Genomic DNA, 18819 nt, shown 5'->3' with positions numbered 1-18819 from the left:
GGCCGGTATGTTAACGTAACATAGCTATTGAGTTATTCAGGTAACTATAGCATAAAGAACATGCTAACAAGTTTATCAAACCACCAGTGTCACTCCAAAACACCAAAATAACATTTCAAATTATTAAGGCTGTCAAACGATTAAGATTTTTAATCGAGTTAATCACAGCTTAAAAATTAATTAATCGTAATTAATTGCAATTCAAACCATCTATAAAATATGCCATATTTTTCTGTAAATTATTGTTGGAATGGAAAGATAAGACACAAGTCGGATATATACCTTCAACATACTGTACATAAGTACTGTATTTGTTTATTATAACAATAAATTAACAAGATGGCATTAACATTAACATTCTGTTAAAGCGATCCATGGATAGAAAGACTTGTAGTTCTTAAAAGATAATGTTAGTACAAGTTATAGAAATTTTATATTAAAACCCGTCTTAATGTTTTCGTTTTAATAAAATTTGTAAAATGTTCAATGAAAAAATAAACTAGTAGCTCGCCATTTTTGATGTCAATAAATACACAATGCTCATGGTGCTTAAACCCATAAAACACACCCAAGCGCCAGAAGAGAGCGACAAAACACCAAAAAACACAAGTAACAAGTGGATATGACACTGTACTGTCATTTTAGTCTGTTTGAGCGGGGCATGTGCGTTAATTGCATCAAATATTTTAACGTGATTAATTTAAAATATTAATTACCACCCGTTAACGCGATCATTTTGACAGCCCTAAATGATATAATAATGTGTTAATAATTTCACACATAAGTCGCTCCAGAGTATAAGTCACACCCCCAGCCAAACTATGAAAAAAATACGGTAAGTTGTTTTTCATAGTATTTAACTGGGTGTCTTAGAAAGGGCTAACTCACTGGCTGTCATTGCAGGCAAAAGACATTCTATGCTAACCCTCCCAATCAAAACGGATTGGAGGTCTTTCGTCGTCAATGGCAGCTAATGAGTTAAGATGGTTGTGTTTTCACTACAGGTGAGTTTGGAGAAGTGTGTAGTGGCCGCCTGAGAACACCAGGGAAGAAGGAGATAGCAGTGGCAATAAAGACATTGAAAGGTGGCTACGTGGAACGTCAGAGGCGTGACTTCCTGCGTGAGGCTTCCATCATGGGGCAGTTCGACCACCCAAACATCATCAGGCTTGAGGGCGTAGTCACAAAAAGTAAGCAAATCTGTCTTTTCACAATGTTTTTCAAGCAGCTTTTTTTTTTTTTTTTTTTTTTTTTTAATTTGAAACAAAATGTAGGTTGAACTGATGTATTCAATATTGTTAAAATCTGTTTTCAGTAAAGTTTCTCTTTTATTTTATTTATTTATTTATTTTTACCATTTTTTAAAATCTCAGGACTATTTTTCCTCATTTTCTCTCTACTGATGAATCACCTGTAAGCTGTTTTGTTTTGGCCATGAACTCCATATACCTGTAATGTGAATCACATACATAGTAGATTATCCTCTGGTGCGCTTGTGGCTGTGTTGTGCCAAGTGGCATTTTTACGGAGGGCTGAATTTTATGCATGCAAAGTGTGTGTGTGTGAATGCATGGAGCGTTGACTTGTTAAGGACCTCTGTTTTACGGGGCTCACCCAGCGCAACATATGGTTGTTTTTACACCGGTTGTATAAACTGAGGCATTTCTTTGAATATAAATAGGTTCCTTGAAGAATTGCAGCCCCTCGCTAAGACAAAAAAAAAGACAATGACTATGACCTGACTGAGTTTGCTGCTCTTCTCTGATACAAATAGGTTTTGCAGTTTAACCCTTTATACAAAACTCATTTAACTCATTGGCTGCCATTGACAGTGTTAGACGTCCAATTCATTTTGACTGGGAGAGGCGAAAATTTCCCCTCCCAGTCAAAATTGAAGAAAGAATTGGACGTCCAATGCCGTCAAAGGCACTGAAAGATGAGCATTCACAGCCAGTCCTCCCAGTTTAAAAGAATTGAAAGACTTATTCTCTGGTGTATTTCTGTTTTAATTGTACATTTTTTTATGTATAGAATTTTATGAATTAGTTTTTAGTAAACATGTATCACTTTTTCATTATATTTACTCATTAATAATACAAAAAACATAATGATTAATGATTGTGATTGATGAAAATGACGTTTGTCATGGAGAAATATGAATAATGACTGCAAGCGCAGAGTATTGGATAAACTGCACCATATTAAAATGTTGAAATCAGGAAATAAAAACTACCTCAGTTTTTGGGTGATGAATATTTTTAAATTTTACCATTTTGAGTTTAATACATTATACGTGTATTAATCCCGCAAAGGGACGTTTCTATATTTTGACTATGACGCAGTCAACAGACATGCAGGCATGCAAGGAAATATGAGTTCTGAGGTCAATTGCACTCAGAGTACACAAACAGTTCTGTACCATCAGACTCAATTGGTGCTTGGCAGTCTGATTCGTCTTTCTGTCTTTCTCCCCGTCTCATCCCTCCCACCATTTTTGAGTCCCTCCATCTGTTGTTGTTCTTTGGAGACTAATTAGAGCGAGTGTTGTGCTGTGACTGACAGACATACCTGCAATGAAATAATAGGTGACACGCTAGAGTGTGATAAACAGGTGCATTTGTTTTATTTTTTATTTGTTTTGCTCATGAACTGTACTGTAGAACTTTTATGGTCCAGATTCTGCTAATTAGTCCTGCTGAGCCAAACCAGGCAAACTCAAATAATAAAAATTTTTAAAAAAACAGAAGTGTATTCTTTCTCTTTGCTCAAATTCAGTTGTTCACAGGCTTGTAATGGGTTAGCTCGAATTATTAATCCTTTCAAGGACAGTGGTCACTCCAGTGGGCAGCAATTCAAAAGTAAACACCTAAGACTTTAACCCATTATAGAACAAGCGAGTTTTTGATAAATTAAAAAAATATATGTAAAAAATAATAATAATAATATTAGCAATCATTATTATTGCACATATGTTAATTATTAATCATTGTATTTTTATTATATTTCTTCTAATATAAATGCATTTATTAAGAAAATGTTAATCAAAACTAAATTATCAATGAAATGAAAACAAATAGAAATAGAAATACAAACTGGTTGCAGCTCCGTTTTTTTTTTTTTTCAAATCATATTTACTCATTGCATGCCATTGATAACGATAGATGTCCAATTCATTTAAAGAGCAAGGCTGGCTGTAAATGCTCATCTTTCAGTGCCACTGATGATGCTACATGTCCAATCCATTTTGACTGGGAGGGTAAAATGAATGAATGTCCATTCTCCCCTCCCAGTCAAAATGGATTGTATGTCTAGAGCTTTAAATGGCAGCCAATAAGTTAACAAAAATAATAATCATCATAATTCATGCATTAAAAAGTTCATCCCAAACCAGTTCATTTGGCCAGGTAGATGGAATACCTCTGTTTAAAGTAACTAGATTATTAATGAATCATATGTACAGTGGTATAAAAAAGTATCTGAACCTTTTGGAATTGCTCACATTTCTGCATAAAATCACCATCAAATGTGATCTGATGTTTGTCAAAATCACACATATGTAAAAACAGTGTCTGCTTTAACTAAAACCACCCAAACATTTATAAGTTTTCATACTTTAATGAGGATAGCATGCAAACAATGAGAGAAGGAGGAAAAATAAGTACGTGAACCCTCTGCCTAAGGAGACTTTAAAGTGCATGTGACATGAAAAAGCATGTTTATTTCATAATACACGCGGTACTATATGCTCCTGAATGATATGGACCACTTGGATGTGTGTGGAAGCGATCGCTATATTCATTTAGTTTTTTTAATCCCGCGCCACGAAAATGAGTGACTTCCGGCTTCGGTCTTGCATTGAGGAGGAGGGCGCTGTGACGTGTACGGGTGAAGGTGTCTTCTTCACTAAACAGCCGTACTGTTGTGTATGAGGACTAAGGATTCAGCTGATTTTGCGGATTAATACGTTTATTTTTCGCATCACGCCAGCCAAACGGCTGCAGAAAAATCTTGCTTTATGAGGGAGAGATGTGTATGCCTTTTTGGAGTTTGAAAAGGTTCCCATTCACCGTGGATTTTGAACAAAACAAGCCCTACTACTGTGGGACCATTGGACTTACGAGGAAGTGAGTAAACATCTTGTTTTGTATTATGTCAAATACGAATACAGCGATTACAAAGTAAACACTACAAACTTTCTTTAAATAAAGGACTACTTACGTTTGATCATTGATAGGCATATAAAAAGATTTCCTCATGCACATTAGCTGCACGTTAGCTGCAAAACAACTGCAGCCGCCCTCCTCCGGGAAACGAACTGTAAATTGCTCTCCGCCGGGTGGTTTGCCGATCCACAAAGACAATGGACAACCCAGTCGTCATGTCAAATAATCCGGGCTAGTTATGTGATTTTCCGCTTCGAAGACTTTGAAACGTCACTCGGTTTGAGTTAGCATGTCGGCTAGCTGTCACACCTCTTGGTTTGTTTACATTCTCTGAAGCCAGGGAAGGGAAATGACATATGTCCGATTTAGGTGTCATACAATATCGTGAAGCATTGTCTGATGTGCATCCTGGCTTGGTCAAAAGAGCTGTCTGAAGACCTCTGATCAAGGATTGTTGATTTGTATAAAGCTGGGAAAGTATAGAAAACCATCTCTAAAAGTCTGGATGTTCATCAATCGACAGTAAGAGAAGTTGTCAATAAATGGAGAGAGTTTGGCACTGTTGCTTGTCTCGAAGGAGTGGCCGTCCACCAAAGATGATGCAAAAAGTTAAGCACAGAATACTCAGAGAGGTAAAAAAAAGACCCCTAGAGTGTCTGCTAAAGACTTACAGAAATCCCTGGCACAGTCCAATATATCTGTGCACACATCAACTACATGTAAAACTATGGCCAAGAATGGTGTTCATGGGAGGACTCCACAGAGGAAGTCACTGTTGTCTAAACAAAACATTGTTGCTCATTTAATGTTCGAAAAAAAGCACTGGACACTTCACAGAGGTTTTGGCATAATATTTTGCGGACTGATGAAATCAAAGTCAGATTGTTTGGGAATAACACACAACATCATGTCTGGAGGAAATATGGAACAGCTCAGCAACATCAACACCTCATACCCACCGTGAAGCATGGTGGAGAAAGCATCATGATTTGGTGCTGATTTGCTCCCTCAGGGTCTGGACGACTTGCAATCATTAATGAAAGAATGATTTCAAAAGGTTATCAGGATATTTTGCTGGAAAATCTGAGGCCTCTGTCAGACAGTTGATGCCAAAAAGAGGATGGATGCTGCAACAAGACAATGATCCAAATCACAGAAGTAAATCAACTTCAGAAGAAGAACAAAATACACGTTCTGGAGTGGCCAAGTCAATGTCCAGACTTAAACCACATTGAGATGCTGTGGCACGACCTAAAGACAGCGATTCATGCCAGACATCCCAGGATTCTGACTGAACTACAGCTGTTTTGTAGAGAAGAATGGGCCAAGATTAGTCCTGATCAATGAGCCAGACCGATCTGCAGGTACAGGAAACGTCTGGTTGAAGTTATTGCTGGGAAAGGGGGGCACAAAATATTAAATGTGAGGGTTCACTTACTGTACTTATTTTTCCCCCTTCTGTCATTGTTTGCATACTATCCTCATTAAAATATGAAAACCTATAAATTTTTGGGTGGTTTTAATTAAAGCAGACACTGGTTTTTCATCTGTGTGATTTTGACAAAGATCAGATCACATTTAATGGTGATTTTTCGCACCACTGTACTAAGAATGTATTGCCAGTTTTTAAATTCCTCCATATCTGTGTGAATAGGTGGACTCTGATATATTTCACAAATTTGTGCATGTGCATTTGCAGGCAGGCCTGTGATGATTGTGGTGGAATATATGGAAAATGGATCATTGGACTCATTTTTGCGGGTACGTATTGGGCATGGTCACACTAATATTTAGCTGTGTGTACCCTATTTTAGAAGTTTGAGATTCAAATAAAGATTACAATCCATTTTTCAATAAGTTTTTGTTTTCACCTCTTATTTGACTGATGCATTTTTTTGTTTTGATCTTCCCTCCTTCATTTTTGCCCCCAATTTTGCACACTGTCAATGTCTTCGGTCTATACTATCCATTTTATTTCAATTTACTGTCTACTTACTTTCATATGTGTTTTGCCCTCCTAGCAACACGACGGTCATTTCACTGTCATTCAGCTGGTGGGCATGCTTCGTGGCATCGCCTCAGGGATGATGTATCTGTCAGACATGGGCTATGTTCATCGAGACCTGGCAGCTCGAAATATCTTAGTCAACAGCAACCTGGTGTGTAAAGTGTCAGACTTTGGTCTGTCCCGAATCCTGGAGGATGATCCTGAGGCTGCTTATACTACTACGGTAAGGTCTTTCCTGTTTTTTGTTTTGTTTTTTTGTCGTACAAAGTGATTTATGCTATTTATTTATTTTGCGTTTTTATGTGTGATCAGGGTGGGAAGATCCCAATTCGATGGACTTCTCCCGAAGCTATCTCATACCGAAAATTCTCCTCAGCTAGTGATGCTTGGAGTTATGGGATTGTCATGTGGGAAGTAATGTCCTATGGAGAGCGGCCATATTGGGAGATGTCAAATCAGGACGTAAGTATCGTGTAGTATAAAAAAATAAACGTACAGAAAATGTACATAAAATGGATTGAAGGAAGTTAAAAATACGCTGACACTTGATTTGACAGCTTTCCAGTTTTTTGTGTGACTTTAGAGACCAATTTCCCTCAAATCTGGTTCTCTTCCATTAGTTCTGTCTCATTAAATACCGTTGGCACAGATAGGGGAAGCTGGGGCAGAAATGGAACATGAGATAATCACCTAGCGTTGATCATGAACTGTCAGCTGAAGAGAGAGCGTAAAGGTCAAAGGCTTTTCAGGTTTTGATTCTGTCGCGGCGAAGTTTAAAGCTGTGTGCCTGAGTGACCCGGCTGATCCGGGAGCTGTGGTCAGGGATTGGAAGGACCATAGAAGCATATCCATCCTCTTTCAGATGAATGTGAAATGTGCACATACGTATAATCCTTTCAGACTCTCTCTCTCGCTCTCTATCACACACACACATACATGCACATACATGCACCTGCAGTGCAACCGTGCAAGCAAAAATGCCTTCTTGGTTGTAGGATTTAGGTAGGATTTATGCTGTTTGGGAATTCCTTCAAAGTCCAACCTGCAGTCTTGCAGCATCAACTTGTCAATCTCCACTGGGTATTCAATGCTGTGTCAGAGCTTTTGGTGGGATAACAGATTTCATCTTGTTCTTATATTCTAGAATGTGTGTCAAACTCGCAGCGTGGGGCCAAGATCTGGCCCGCCACGGCATTTTGTGTGGTGTGTGAAAGTAAATCTTGTGCATTGGATTTAATGTTTCTCGCTAAAATGAAATGAAGCCTATATCAAATCAGACAAAACATTTACTGTTTTTTTTTCCCGTTTTCAACATTTTTGTAAAGAAAAAGGTGAGAAAATGGAGATTTACTGCTTTTTCCCCCTTTTGTTTTACTAAAAATAAAAGACAAAATAGTGTTTGCTGTTTTCCCCTTTATATTTATATTAAAAAATATTAAAAATGTTTTAAGAGGCCCAAAAACGAACGTTTCTAAATGATTCATGGAATAGTTGGCGATTCATTTCTAGCCGATTTTCAAATACCGTCATTTCTCGAATATAAGGCGCACCCGTGTATTATGCGCACCCCATATTTACTTGTAAAATCTAGGGGAAATTATTGTACCCGTTTATAACGTGTACCCTAATTTTAGCACCAATAAATAGAATACAAGAAAACAGAGCTCGTGTACAGATACAGAAATGTCATTTTACTGACTTGTGAAACACAGCACAAGCATAGCATATTGGTAGTTCAAAACATTACCATAAACTGACAATATTTATGGTAATAATATGATTTGACAACTTCTCCAACTTATCAGAATCTGGGAGAAAACAAAACAGATGTGACTTTTCTTTTAAAGGCTGTATAACTTGCTCGTTTCATCATGATGAATAAATGTTTCTTCCATGGATTGATATGGTAAAATGAAAGTGAGAACGTAAGTCGGCAATCCGAGAGAGCTCATCGCTGTCGACACGACAGTAACAATAGGAACTATTGTTATTTGGGTTTGAGCTTCCTGAGGGACAGATATAGTTGAGGGACACACACAGGAAGTCTGTGTTGTTGTTACGTTTGTTATGGTCCGAGTTGCGGAGCGGCAATAAACGTTGACTCAAATGAGTTCAAGAAACTAAATTCTGTGCTTTATGAAGAGTGAAAAAAGCAGAATTTAACACAGACAAAATCATTCGGCCGATCAGAGTGAAGTATTACCGAAACAAAATGGTGACGTCACGTACCGTAATGGTCGGCAACCGATCGCCGCATACGTTTCTTCAACACAACGTGGCCGTGTCAGTAAAAAAAAAAAAATCGGTTTATATATAAATACACACATATACAGTATATATACACACGTCAGGAAATTAGAATATTGTGTATTCTAATTTCCTGAGACAGTCCTGTATATATACACAGGACTGTCTCAAAAAATTAGAATATTGTGTATTCTAATTTTCTGAGACAGTCCAGTATATGTATAGATAGATAGATAGATAGATAGATAGATAGATAGATAGATAGATAGATAGATAGATAGATAGATAGATAGATAGATAGATAGATAGATAGATAGATAGATAGATAGATAGATAGATAGATAGATAGATAGATAGATAGATAGATAGATAGATAGATAGATAGATAGATAGATAGATAGATAGATAGATAGATAGATATTTCTGTCTCCATCCATGTACCCGTTTATAATGCGCACCATGATTTTACAAGTTCATTTTGGGGGGGAAAAGTGAGCGTTATATTCGGGAAATTACGGAAGTTGACTAATCTTGGCAGCCCTAGTTTCATTGCCATTGACGGTGCTGGACGTTGATCCATTTTGACTGGGAAGGGTTGGCAGCGATCAAATGATACCGCTGCCAACCCTCCCAGACAGAATGGATCGGACATCTAGCAGACTCAATGGCTGTAAATAAGTATATATACTTTATACTATAATATAGCCTACTGTGTATATACTGTATGTGTGTATAGCATATACTGTGTATACATACAGTATATATATATATGTGTGTGTATGTATATATATATATATATATATATATATATATATATATATATATATATATATATATATATATATATATATATATATATATATATATATATATATATATATATATATATATTGGGTTGGCTGACATAATGGCCTTTTGGCCCTCCAAAGGAAACCATAGCACAATGTGGCCTGCGACTAAGATGACTTAGACACCCTGTTCTACATTAAGGTTACCTAAAGGATTCAATGTTTTATCGTGATGCTTTGTTTTTGTTTTCATTTTTTTCCCCTCAATGTCATTGTATAATACTTTGCTGCCTTTTATTCATTGTGAACTATATCGTTGTTGTAAAGCACTTTGTGGACCTTTCGGGTTTTTGTAAAGGGCTATAGAAATAAATTTGAGTTGATTTTTTTTTTTTTATTTAACCTAAGCTACTTAACTGTGTAACGTATCCTATAATTCTTGTCTTTGTCCAGGTAATTCTGTCAATCGAAGAGGGCTACCGGCTTCCTGCACCAATGGGTTGCCCAGTGGCACTCCACCAACTGATGCTGCACTGCTGGCAGACAGAAAGAAGCCATCGGCCTAGATTTGTAGACGTTGTCTCCTTCCTAGATAAACTTATCCGCAACCCCAGCAGTTTATTACCACTAGTAGAGGACATTCAAAGGTAGGTATTGTCAGGTATAATGGTTTGTTACTGGGCAGTACCTTTTGAAATCACTGTATGTTTACCTTTGATGTTTGTTTACCTTCGGTTAAATGTGAATGATGAATATACAATTCTAAAAAGTCTAGCAATAATATTTTCTGAGCACTTTTCTGAGCACTGAAATCTGTCATGCTGGGAAATTAATTATGTTCCAAATCCAAGAGATGCTGACAAAAAGGCTGCCAGTATCTAATTTACTGTGTTTCTGATTATGTCAGCCTACCAGAATCTCCTGGGGAGGAAATGGACTACCCACTGTTCATCTCTATTGGCGACTGGCTAGACTCCATCAAAATGAATCAGTACAAAAGCAACTTCATGGCAGCGGGCTACCACACGTTGGATTCTGTTGCGAGGATGAATATTGAGTGAGTAGCTAAGCCAAAATGAAACCACAAACCTGAGGTTACTGCTATTGGCGGCTTTGTTTATAATCATTGAAGTAAAAAAAAAAATAGTAACATTTTTTTCTTTAACTTTACAATGTTAAAACATAAAAAGTTGGCAGAACTTGAAATTTCAAGTAAACTTTTGATGAAGAACTAAATCAAATTGAGTTATCAACCTAAACTTAATATTTAAGTAAACTGGATTTAAGTACTGTAATTTTTGGACTGTAATGTGCATCTTACTAAGCCTCACCCACCAAATTGAACAAGCAAAAACTGCATTTCTATTAGAAAATGTGCAGGTTGAAGGAATTCACACACACCCCCTCCCCCCCGCCAAGCCACACGGAAACGGCGACAGCCGAACGGAAATGGTGCTCCTCTGCTTACCGCTTCCGCGAGTCAACCAGGAGGGCCAATATTCCGCGCGTTCCCTTCCTGTGTTAACATTTTGTACTGACTCCATGTTCCAAAAGTTGAAATAAGGCTCACCGAAAACAGGTTGACAATTTATTCGTCGACAGTGGTCAAAAAACAAGGCAAAAACAGACAACAGAGGAACAATGCTAGATCCAAAACAAGGCTACATAGAAAAGTTTCCGAGCAGCGAACCGTTTGTTATCTCAGTGTCCAGTGTTTTTGAAGGCTGCGGTGGAGTGGGCCAGGCCGAAGGTGTGGCTGGGTGTTGTTTCGGGATAATCCCTCTGTGGGCGGTTTTGGGCGGTTAGGTTTGTGCGTGGATGGGACGTGGTTGCCACAGCGACCGACGCTGGTCTTGACATCCCAAGCGCCCGCTATCAACTTTGTTATCCTGGCTGGGCGAGACGCTACTTGTTTTAGGACAGAGCGCCCTGCTCTTTGTCCTTGGAGCGGCTGGGAGAACTGATTGCAAGAGTGGTGCGTCAATCTTGCTCGTGACGCACACGTTGGGCTTCTGTGACAAGATGGCGTTGTGTATCTATTCTGCTTATTTTCATTAAACTATGGTGTGCTATTTATTTTATATTAGGTGTGTTAGAGTAGCACAGTCCTACAGTAAATATGAGAAATGATACTATTCCCTGATTAATTATATTACGTGTGTTAGAGTAATGCAAACAGTTATATGGTGTGTGCAAGAACGGTAACTATTCCCTTTAGGGTGTCCTCATTGTACTATGGGATATTTAAACCAAAATACATGCAGCTCTTTAGACTGTAAAAATCCACAAACGATAAGATAAGATGCAGGGTTCAAAGTTGGGGTGGATGAATAGTCTGAAAATCACGGTACTTTGAACTCAATATTTGAAGTCAACTGGACCGTTAAGTAGCTTCAACTCAAAATTTTAAATGAACTAAACTTGAGATATGTAATTTTTATACTAATGCATGCCAGACAATAACACACACACAGTAGTACCGATTGATAGTCTAAAAATTATGTAAATATATAATGAGTTATTCCAATCAGGATTCGAACTTCAAATTTTGATTCATGGCTACTTAAACTCTTACGTTAGCATGGCTGTTTTATTTTTTACAGTGCGGCTACATTTTATAATTATAATAATTGTGTCTGTTAGTGTATCAATCTACACGTGTCCTCTCTCTGCCTAGAGATGTGAGGCGTATCGGTGTGGATCTGATAGGCCACCAACGAAGGATCATCAGCAGCATACAGACCCTCCACCTCCAGATGCTGCACGAACAGGAGAAAGGCTTCCATGTATGAGGCGCCCTTTCACATGACCTGGGATGGACACATTGTCGGCATTGAAGTCTAGTTAGGACTGTGTGAGACACACTTTGAAAGGAAGTCACTGGACTGGACAGACTGCCTCCCGAGCTGGTAGTAAAGGACTCTTTTTCTATTACACACGCCGTACCTAGTACACCTGGTCTGACCAGACTATTTTTAGACCTCCCAATAGACTTTACAGTCTGGTCCTGGCACTCACTTAGGGGAATGTAATGCCTTGTTACAGCTGCGGTATTTTATGCGTGGAGGTTAATTATCTTAGACGTGTAGGTTCACGGACATAATCTACTGAATCTTTGGATTTTTCTTTTCTTGCTCATGTAGCAGCTCCTTGGTGTGCAAAAATGTTTTATCCTCAGAAGCAGAAAAAAAATAGCCTCACTACTTCTCATTTTGTAATATGATCATTTATCATGAAAGTATGTGCATTACTATTCTCTCTCGCTCTCTCTCCAGAGAGCCTGGTACACAAATACTTGAAAGTGGGGAGAAGCAAGTCAAGGAGAATTCTTGAATGTTAAAGTGTATAGACAACTAATGGTAATTATTATCATAATCCTATATCTATTTATGTGCAGATCTATATGTTCAAGCCCCAGGAAATATGAATCTTATTTTAAATCATATTTATTTATGTCCAATGAGCAATAATCATGCAGTCACCTCAGTGTCTCACAGAGAGATGAAAAATTGTGCAATGGAGATGTAAAAATGTGGAACTAAACTGGATCGGTTGCCTTCAAATATTTAAAAAAAAAACAAAAACAAAAAAACAGTCAAAACTATTTGAAATGTGGATAATAAGAGTTGAAAATAGTCACAGCTGTCTTAAGATATGAATGTTCACTTTATTCATAAATGTCGATTATTATTTCAGATTAACTTATTTATAGTGTGGCTTTTCAGAATTATGGAAAAATTCTTTCGATTAAAGGTATTGTTCAGTTGCACACATGTAATTAATGGCAGTACGGTCGGAACTAATGGTGCATGTTGAGTGCAAAGCCACTGGCTTCGTTTTACAGTCGGTCTGCTAGGCCACTGTGTGCTTAACTTGTGATCATATAAAGGTTGTGGAATATGTGGCAATATAGAAAAAAAGTGTACATAAAAGTAGTCTGAAATGAAAACGGATCTGCTGTAGTTGATGTCATGTCGTCGGATAGATGTTTGCCATTAAAGTTATTTATCTTCAGTCTGGGAAAACAATGGTACACATGCAGTGGTATATAATATATAAATGTATAGAATAAAAATGAACGTAAGTGAGACTTCTTGATGGAATCTCGGAAGTCAGCAAGACTGGCAGCTTTTCAAACGTATGACTAAGTTAGCAGAACATAACGAACATAAACAGCAGCATCTTAATTTTTCTATACCGACAATAACATGCTCACACATGTATGCCTTACAGTCCGTTCACATTTAAGCAAATATATTTTAGTGAAATGAAAGGACCTATCCCTTCAATTAAGTTGTAGGCCATATCCATAAGCGTGAAATTATATTGGCTATAGAGCGCTGTTCCATTCTGTCAACGATTGCCTCCAGCCATCAGGTATGAGAAAGTTGTAAGAACACAAAAACAACAGTATGTACGTTACAGCACATGTGATGCACTCTCACTGGCACCAACTCATCTACAGTCAATGGAGAATATCAGATGCTGTTTGTTAAGCATGTTCTACTGCTGAGCAATGTTAGAACGTTCTTTTGTACAAAGTACAAGTATATTAATGATTATAATTCTTGTATTTTATTTTTTTATAATTTCCAAAGAGATGTTGTAGATCTTGCACACTGTAAGAGGCAGTTACTGCGGTTATTTATTTGCAAAATAAATTTGAAAAGCTCAACAGGCTGGCTCTTTTTGTTGTTGTTGTTTTTTGTTTTAAGGGAGAATGAAAACAAAGCAGGGTCCTTGTACTAATTAATTGACCAAATTTGTATAATATACTATAGCAACAACAAAGTGAAGGCAACACAATAAATGTAACATTTTCTTATTTTTCCCCGTTCTTTTGCTGTGACTTCAAGATGCTATATTTTTGGTCATGATCTGGATAAAATACTAGAAAAGAAAATGTTCTCTATTGAAATTGTAATAGCAAAATGGCCATAACTACTCAGTCAACTGTGAAGCATCCCCAATGGTGAGGTCACGATTTCACGAAAGCAAGTTATGCTTCAGCGGCAGACCTCCGCCATCAAGGCAGACCCGATTTACGACCCTCCGCCGTAGCCTGACGTGCACCTTCAGATTCCTGTCTGTGCGTCACGTGATGCAAATGGACTGTGATTGGTCCCCTCAGACTGTTGCTTCCAGTTCAGCGCGAAATCACCGCTATTTTCGAACACTGTTGTGCTACACACAAAAATTGACCTGGCCGACGAGAGAATCATCGAAGACGTCCACAGGTACGACAACCTCTACAATGTCTTGTCAAGACATTATACAGAATGCCAAACGGTAAGCGATTCGTGGAAGGAGATTGCTGAAATTACAGGGATGGAGGTCAGTGATTGCATGAAAAAAAATGGAAGAACCACCGAGACAAGTATGTTCGTGTTCGTAAGCAAATGGCCACACGAAGCAGTGACACAGTCAGCCAAAAACTGCCAACTTTTTATCACTTTATGTTAGTGGACTTTATCATTTATTGTGTACATACGTTTGCTGTGAGTCTGTGACATTTTTACATTTTAGCCTTCAAGTATATGTAGAATAAAGCACAGGTTTGGTATCAAAAGAGTTGTTTTGATAAATAATTTTCAACGACAGACAGTTCACACACTTAATACATCATCACTGATTGAGAGTGCCTCGGTGCTTTTATGATAACGTGTTTACCATCAAGGCTTCCAACGCAGTTTGGGAAGTTTCATAGCCGCCAGAAATCTGCTATCGCTTCCCACTGGCTGATTGTAGGACATAGCAGAGAAATCGGACAAAACTCTGGACAACGCAGCTTGCTGGCTTCCACCCCCCGATGATTACATTCGTAAACTGCCATTTCCGTTGGCATTGTCGTGTAACCGGAAGAAAACTAGAAGTCGGCAAGAATCACCCAAAACTGTACAAACACAACGCCACACTCCTCTAGTGCCTTGGCGGTGAAGTACAGAGCAACCCGTTCCCATGCCGAAGAACTATCGAATGCTAATTGACGCCGTAGGGTCCACACAGTCGCTACGCCGTCACCCCAAAGCAGAATAATTACTCCGGCTTAAATGTAGCTCTCTACAATGGCGCCACGAGTGGGTGGCCACACCCCCCCCAATAAATTTGCTGGCCACCCTACTCAGCAGTATTATATCAGATTGTAGTAGACGTGGAACTCAAAATGTTTTTTGGACTGTTATGGACTGTGCGCATGATATCATTAGTAATACTATATATAACACAATACACCAAAGTACAGGAGTTGGACAAAATAATGGAAACACCTTAAAAAAAAAAAAAAAAACATTAATATGGTGTAGGTCCACCTTCTGCGTAAATTACAGCCTCTATTCTCCAAGGTATTGATTCATACAACTTGTGAATTGTTTCCCAAGGATTTTTAATCCATTCTTCAGTTGGAATACCCTTTAACTCTTTTCAAGATGATGGCGGTGGAAATCGACGTCTTAATTGAATCTCTAAAACTGACCATAAATGCTAAATAATGTTGAGGTCTGGGGATTGTGATACGAAATGCTCAACTTCATCAGAATGTTCCTCATGCCATTCTTTAACAATTATGTTCAATAAATATTGTGCCAAAATGATAGGTGTTATTTTGTCCAACCCCTGTAAATCAGTAAGGGTGTCCTTAAGTCTTTCTGATAGTTTTCTTCTGGGCTTTTTACTGCAATAACTTAATAAAAACATGAAATTATGGCTTTTAGTATTGGTGTGTTTTAAGTGGCCCCATTTGGCCACCCTTATGAAAAATTTCTAAAGGGTGCCACTGGCTGTTTTTTTTTTTTTTGTTTTGTTTTGTTTTTTTGTTAAATTCAGTGATTTTGGTAACAAGCGATTTTAATTGATAAAATGAATATCAAAAGCAAAGCAGCCAAGAGGTGAAGCTGTTTTACCTCTCATGAGCTCCAGCGTGACCTTTTAAAAAGTTAAATGCCTTGATTACAAACCTTAAACTTGGGTTTACGCCAAGTCTTTGCAGAAAAAGTAAATAGGGACCGTCAAGAATACAAGACACAGGCTGTGAGTGAGTGCAAGATGCAGCAGCTGCTGTTGCTGTTGTCAAGCAAAACAGAGCATTACACTAATGAATCAAATTCATCAGGAAGAAAGGTGCACACTACCATGATCAGGTCGCCGGGTGGTTTGCAGATCTTAATTCGTTCTAATAGGATTAGTCGTCGCAAGCTGGGATACACATGCAGCATCTCAGCATGTTACAGCCTTCATTCCAAATACTAGGAACACTCTTGTTTGTCTCAGATTGTGATTATTTATTTAATCGGCAAGTTATATTTCTAGTAATCTGACAATTAATGGGTCGATGCATTGTGAAGAAAAGTGAAGAAACAGTTGGGATTAATGGGGTTGCTGGATAAACTGTCAGGCTGGCTCGGCCTGAGGAAGAAGGAAGTCAATGTTTTATGTTTGGGACTGGACAACAGTGGTAAAACTACCATCATCAACCAGATGAAACCACTTAATGTAAGTACTCACAACTGATCTGAAACTCCTTGAACAGAGCAACGGCAAAGGTCATCTGTAGTGCGGTTTTCTTTGCAGTCGTTCATTGATTGCTTGTTTTCAGCGTTCAAATTGTTTAGGCCCATTCTCAGAAGAGTGGAAACATGTTAGTCAGGTAAAGTCTATCTTTGAGTGCACTACTTCCTTGTTGACATAAACGTCAATACTTGTGTTTTGTGTGTTTGTGTCTGGTGCATACAGACACCAGGACAAGAAATAGTTCCAACAATTGGCTTCAACATTGAAAAGTTCAAGAATTCAAGGTATAATCCATACAAATATATTTTTTAACTAGTCAGCATATTTTTCGTGTGAGTCTGATGTGGTTGTGTTGCCTCTTCCTCTTTCCTTGCTGCATAAGCAGTCTTTCTTTCACAGTATTCGACATGTCTGGCCAAAGTAGATACAGAAACCTGTGGGAGCACTATTACAAGTATGTACACACACAATTGCCCATTTCCTGCAGTCATTACAATACCTTTTTATCCTCATTTCCTCATCAGAGAAAGTCATGCCATCATTTTTGTGATAGACAGCAGTGACAAACTGAGAATGGTTGTTGCAAAAGAGGAGTTAGACACTCTTCTCAACCACGCAGGTGCGCTAATAAATCCCTACAATACTCTGTTATTTAACTGCCACTAGTAGTAGGCCTTTACAGTATTAGTAATCACTGGGTTTTACTGGTAGTATCAGTCTGTGCGCGTGTGTGGGTGTGTGACATTTCCGAGTTGCAAATACAGTATATCCTCTCTTCCCCCTGCTAGCGTGTAATAGCGGCAAATATTAGTTTCTCAAAGCTGTGACTCTCAAAAGGCTGTAAAACCTGTATGATTTTGTTCATTCTGAATGACCTTTAGACTTGAAGTTTTCATATTTCCATGTTATTCTTTTGTCTTGTATTGTATCTGTATGCTTAAGATTCAATTGTTTTGAATGTTTTGCCATGCAGATATTTGCTGTAAAAAGCTGCCGGTGCTGTTCTTTGCAAATAAGATGGATCTACGAGATGCCATGTCATCTGTCAAGGTCTCTCAGATGTTGTGTTTGGAGAATATCAAAGACAAACCATGGCACATCTGGTAATATTTTAAATATTGTTCTTATTAGATACAAATTTTGAAAAGAAAGTGCCCTTGGAATGAAATGGCTGAATTTAGCAATCTAGTTAAATATAATTGGCAGGGACAGCAGCATAGACTTGAACCTGAGTGACTCTTTTATACCTGTTTGCCACCTTGTTCACTCATTAGACAGATGGAAGGCAGATGGATGAAGCGCTAGTCAGGTTTAAATGTTGAAGTTGGGAGAGTGAACGTGTGGTTCGTGATGATTAAATCCTCAACCTGCTCTTTTTGTCCCTCAGCGCTAGCAATGCTATCGAGGGAGAAGGCTTACAGGAGGGGATGGATTGGCTCCAAGGTAATGAGGACATTGAAAATGTTATACTTTTGTGAATTTGTGCTAATAATCTGCATTTTAAAACATAATGTCACAAGTATTCTGACTGCATTCTTTATTTCGAAATGTCTTTTTACATACTCAAAGAACAAATTACACAGTAAGTATGTATGAATATGTTGATATGCATTGTGATTGTTGTAGTTGTGTTGTGGATTTTATCTTCCTTGTCCATTTATGAAATTGTTACTGTAACTAGGAATGATGTCTATGTTTTAACTGTTAAAGAGTTTCCAATTGTTTTTATTGGATTGTTGGAATATTGTCTATATTTTTAACTGGAATTATGGTCATTGGTGTGGTTTTTTTCTCTTTAACTAGGTCATATCAAAACAATGACCACCTGAACGAGTGAATTGCCTATCAAGACGGACAGAAGGATTTTCCAGGAATCTTACCTATCACGATTTATGTTTATATTTGTATAAGCAAACATTAACTAATTTCTATGTATGATCTGACAAATTTATTTACCTACATATTACCCGTTATGCTAATTTTTAGTAAAACCTCTCATATTAAGTGCTAATGTTGCAGTACTGTCATATGTAGGATTTTTTTTCTTTTTTCTCTTAAATACACCAAGGAATTATTTAATTTTTCATACATTTTGGCATATTTCTTT

The 18819-nt window shown here is 37.8% G+C and overlaps 2 protein-coding genes across 4 annotated transcripts in view; both read left to right on the top strand.

The window, feature by feature from the left end:
* Positions 1-14158, top strand: part of LOC130926827 (ephrin type-A receptor 6-like) — a 252235-nt gene extending 238077 nt beyond the window's left edge. Inside the window, exons 11-17 of the mRNA XM_057852094.1 lie at positions 1005-1190; positions 5863-5924; positions 6185-6394; positions 6484-6633; positions 9660-9853; positions 10114-10263; positions 11884-14158. Of these exons, the coding sequence (XP_057708077.1) occupies positions 1005-1190; positions 5863-5924; positions 6185-6394; positions 6484-6633; positions 9660-9853; positions 10114-10263; positions 11884-11998 (1067 nt within the window). The 3' untranslated portion in view covers positions 11999-14158. The remainder of the gene's footprint in view (positions 1-1004; positions 1191-5862; positions 5925-6184; positions 6395-6483; positions 6634-9659; positions 9854-10113; positions 10264-11883) is intronic.
* A 230-nt stretch (positions 14159-14388) lies between these two features.
* Positions 14389-18662, top strand: LOC130926833 (ADP-ribosylation factor-like protein 6). Of its 3 annotated transcripts, XM_057852109.1 has the most exons (9): positions 14389-16694; positions 16798-16848; positions 16935-16996; positions 17098-17166; positions 17237-17331; positions 17686-17815; positions 18100-18155; positions 18282-18294; positions 18516-18649. In XM_057852109.1, the coding sequence occupies exons 1-9, from the start codon at positions 16572-16574 to the stop codon at positions 18547-18549; spliced, it is 633 nt and encodes a 210-aa protein (XP_057708092.1). In that variant the 5' UTR covers positions 14389-16571; the 3' UTR covers positions 18550-18649. The 3 variants fall into 3 exon arrangements, with proteins under 3 accessions (XP_057708092.1, XP_057708093.1, XP_057708094.1); XM_057852110.1 differs by lacking the exon at positions 18282-18294 and having other exon boundaries at positions 18516-18662; XM_057852111.1 differs by lacking the exon at positions 16798-16848.
* The last annotated feature ends 157 nt before the right edge of the window (positions 18663-18819 follow it).

This window comes from Corythoichthys intestinalis, chromosome 12 (assembly GCF_030265065.1).
Source record: "Corythoichthys intestinalis isolate RoL2023-P3 chromosome 12, ASM3026506v1, whole genome shotgun sequence".
In the NCBI taxonomy this organism is placed as follows: domain Eukaryota; kingdom Metazoa; phylum Chordata; class Actinopteri; order Syngnathiformes; family Syngnathidae; genus Corythoichthys; species Corythoichthys intestinalis.
Note: the sequence above shows the minus strand (reverse complement) of the source record. Positions and strands in the feature narration are given on the sequence as shown.

Bases quoted from the DNA above. Each gene is read 5' to 3' on its own strand.
- LOC130926833 (XM_057852109.1), top strand. From the start codon at position 16,572: ATGGGGTTGCTGGATAAACTGTCAGGCTGGCTCGGCCTGAGGAAGAAG. The intron at 16,695-16,797 runs GTAAGTACTCAC...GCTTGTTTTCAG, and splicing joins ACCAGATGAAACCACTTAAT to CGTTCAAATTGTTTAGGCCC. The intron at 16,997-17,097 runs GTATAATCCATA...CTGCATAAGCAG, and splicing joins GAAAAGTTCAAGAATTCAAG to TCTTTCTTTCACAGTATTCG.